The 3,654-nt window shown below is 55.5% G+C and overlaps 1 protein-coding gene across 1 annotated transcript in view; it reads right to left on the reverse strand.

Annotated features, from left to right (window-relative positions):
• RSAD2 (radical S-adenosyl methionine domain containing 2) overlaps positions 1-3,637 on the reverse strand; it is a 12,511-nt gene extending 8,874 nt beyond the window's left edge. The window contains 2 exon segments of the mRNA XM_006018415.3: positions 3,368-3,400; positions 3,403-3,637. Coding sequence (XP_006018477.2) covers positions 3,368-3,400; positions 3,403-3,637 — 268 coding nt within the window.
• Between the last annotated feature and the right edge of the window lie 17 nt (positions 3,638-3,654).

The raw sequence follows: 3,654 nt of genomic DNA on the forward strand, positions 1-3,654 counted from the left end.
TCCATTACCCCCCATGGCCAGATCTCTGAGGCGGCTCCAAAGCTTCAGAGCCACTTCGGCTGGATTGAAGCGGGAAACTGATCTAAAGCTCCAGATCGGATCCCTGGTATCTGAATCGGCTGGATCTGAAGCCGGATCGAATAGCTGCCTACTCACACAGGCCTACTATGCACATGGCAGGCTGCAGCTAGGTCTCATGTATCCCATAGAGGTCACCTATGCACTAGATTCATGGGTGGATCTAGAATTTTGAAAAGGGGGGTGCAGATGGTAAGGTACCTCATTACCAGGGATCCTGGTTTTCTTTGATTAAAATTTGCAAATTCTCTGATTAAAACCCCAAAATCTGTGATAAAAATTAAAGGCCCCCAACAACCCCCCCACCCCCAGTGCTGCTGGTGCTCCGCATTCCCCCCCACAGCCTCAACAGCCCCTCTGATGCCCCTTGCAACAGCACCCCAGACCCACAGACAGACACAGACACGCAGGCACAGACATGTAGACACAGAAGTGCACACAGACACTGACACCCACCCCAGCATGTAACTGTGTGGGGGGAAGGGGTGGGGCGGGGTGGGGTGGGTTGGGGGAAAGGGAAGGTGTTGGGGGGTAGATCAAGAAGTGGGGGAGTGTGCCCCTGTAACAGCCAGAACCAGAGGGATTAATAAGCAGTAAATATGTGCTTCTGAGAGGCATTTGGTATTTTGCCTAAACAGGTAACATTAGCTAATATAAAGCTTGTAAGTTTGTAAACCGCAAATGTAACTTGTCTGTCATAAGTTTAACCAAAATGATAAATTAACTGTTCATGGAACTGACTTGGCCCCATAGGCAAAGCTGTAGCTGTAAGATTACGTGACCTAACAGCTCTTTGCTCACGGTTCAGCCTTGATGATAAAACTGGACCGAACTGCCTGGCACACCCAAGACATTCCAGGAAAGTATATCCCAAGAAAGCATATTCAGAGAAACCTAAAAGGGGTTGGATTTAGGTGGAGTAATGCTTATTTCAAACCTGAAGGTGCTGCATTGTAATTTGCTTATTGGATAAACCCGAGTCTAGGTAGTAACCTTTTATGATAATTTTGAACAACTTTTAATCCCATAGGGTAACAGCTATAGGGCAAGATTGTGAGTGGCTCTAAAGCCAACAGATTAACATAAGACTCGGTATAAAAAGCACATGCATCAGGTAACCAGCAGGAAGGAGGGAACAGAACGGTTATTTCTGTTCCATGCCCAGACCCCGGACTCCCAGTGTGAGTGAGGATCGGATCCTGATCGAGGGAATTTCCCCGGTAATCCCTCCGACAGCATCGATCGGGGATGCCTGACTTTGCTGGAATCACTTGAAGCGTAGCATCAAGGGACTATCGATAAGTTGCCAACCCATGTTTGTCTATCTGTTGTTTTGAACAGCCCAGTGGCTGATACCCTCGCAGTGCCCAGTTGGCCTGCGACAGAATTGATCTGTTGTTATTATTATCTGTTGTTATTATTATTTACTATTAGCTCTTTAATACTGCATTATCTGCTTATCGCATTTATCTTTCTGTTAACTGTTGTGTGTGTGTAAGCTATACTAAATTTGCCTTTGCTTCACTCCTAGCTTTGCCTCCTCAATCCAAAACTGAGCCAAACAGTCCAGTTGGACTGTGATAGAATTGATACACTCACAGTGCCCAGCTGGCCTGTGACATGCCCCTCTGCCCACTCCCAGGAGCAGGGCCAGGGGGTGAGGGCAGGGGTGCCACTCTGTGGGCCAGACATGTGCCGACTAGCTTGACAGGGGATTCACACACAGGGGCCGCCACCACAACTCTACTACTGCACCCTGCTCTACCATCCCATGGCCACCTGCACAGCTTTGTAGGCAAGTGGCACAGGGCGCAGCAGTGGCAGTGCGGTGGCAACCACCATGTGCAGGCTGCATACGTGCTGACCAGCTAGGGGGTAGAAAGGAGGGCTTGCATGCAGTGGCCACCACTGCACCACTGCTTATGCCCTGTGTCCGAATGCACGGCTCTGTGGTGGTACGGGCTGCTGTTAGCTGTGTGCTGGCTTGGGGGACTTTGCTGGCAAGTGTTGCCACCGTGGAGCCATGCCCTTCGCCCCTGGATCCTAGAGATAAGTGGGGCTTGGGGGCTGTGGGGCAGGGCTGGGGAAGATGGTTGGGGGCTGAGGGGTGGGGGGTGCTGCCAGCTTCAGGTGGCGCACCACAGCCAGAAGCAGGGCCAGGGCGTGAGGGCAGGGATACCCCTCTGCAGGGGGCTCTGTGGGCAAGCGGTGTAGTACAAAACCTCCTGCTGCCCCCGTGGAGCCATGCTCGGAGCTGTGCACCCGGGCGCAGCAGCAGTGTGCTGGTGGCCATGGCCATCACACAGCATGGGATGGTGGTGGGGATGGCTGCGTGCCACCTGGCCACCACCACAATGGTGCTGCCGCCCTGCGGCCGGCTGCACAGCTCCAGGTACAGCTCCATGGCAGCACAGGGAGGTTTTGTATGCAGCAGCTGTCTCCGTCAGCACAGCCCTGCAGGTAAGCGGCAGCGGCCAGGGTGTGCCAGCCCCTACCCCCGCCCCCACCATCCCTCACCGCCGCTGCAGAGCCAGACACAGAGCTGTGAAGCCGGCCTCATGCCAGCCTCCCCCTCCCCTGGGCAGGTGGCATGTATGCTGCCCGCACATGGCGGGCATCACCACACTGCACCCGTGTCACTTGCTGGCAAAGCTCCCCACAGAGGGGCACCCCTGCTCTTACCCCCTGGCCCTGCGGCTGCGGTGACTTTTTCAGCACTGCCTGCTTAGAAAGGCTGCAGCCCCTGCCAGACAAGGTTCTTTGGGTAAATCTGATATCTTTTATTAGACCAGATCAAATAGTTGCAAAAATTGTTGTTCAAGAGCTTTTGGGCATAAATACCCTAGCTTGATGAAGAGTATTTACACCCAAAAGCTTGCAAAGATTTTTTTTTTCCAACTGTTTGATCTGGTCTAATAAAAGATATCAGATTTACCCAAAGAACCTTGTCTGCCCATGTCCTTAGACTAACATGGTTACAGCCTACATTCCTGCAGCCACTGCCAGGCATTTGTGCTTTTAAACTTTGTGTGGAGAAGGAATCCAAGGGGTGGGCAGCACACCCCCCTGGGTCCGCCCCTGGCTGGCACCCCGCACAGCCCTTTGGCTGGTCTCCCAGGGCCTGCCCGGCTCCACTTGTGCCAAACCCAGCGAGTGCCAAACCGCAGGAGCAACCAGCAAAGCCCAGGCGGGCGCAGGCGGGTCCCCCGCGCGGCAGGGTGCAGGGCGAGGATGCTCTCGTCTGCACCTCGGCCCGGCGCATCCCCGTCCCCGCGCGTCCCACGCTCACCTGCCGCCCGCAGCATGGCCAGCCCCCGCTCTCCAGGGGCAGCTCGAAGGAGGTCTTGGCCGTGTGGAAGCAGAAGCCGCACTTGTAGTTGCAGCGCCGGGTGAAGTGGTAGTTGACGCTGGTGGGGGTCGGGCCGCGGCTCGGGCCGCTTCCCCGCAGCCCCAGCCGCAGCCGGGGCCAGAAGCTTGCCAGGCTCCAGCCCAGGACGCTGAGCGGGCTCCGCAGGGCGCGCAGCACTAGCGCGGCGAGCGCCAGGGGCAGGCGGAGCATCGCGGAGCAGTGCGGGG

The sequence above is a fragment of the Alligator sinensis genome, unplaced genomic scaffold (genome assembly GCF_000455745.1).
Source record: "Alligator sinensis unplaced genomic scaffold, ASM45574v1 scaffold866_2, whole genome shotgun sequence".
In the NCBI taxonomy this organism is placed as follows: domain Eukaryota; kingdom Metazoa; phylum Chordata; order Crocodylia; family Alligatoridae; genus Alligator; species Alligator sinensis.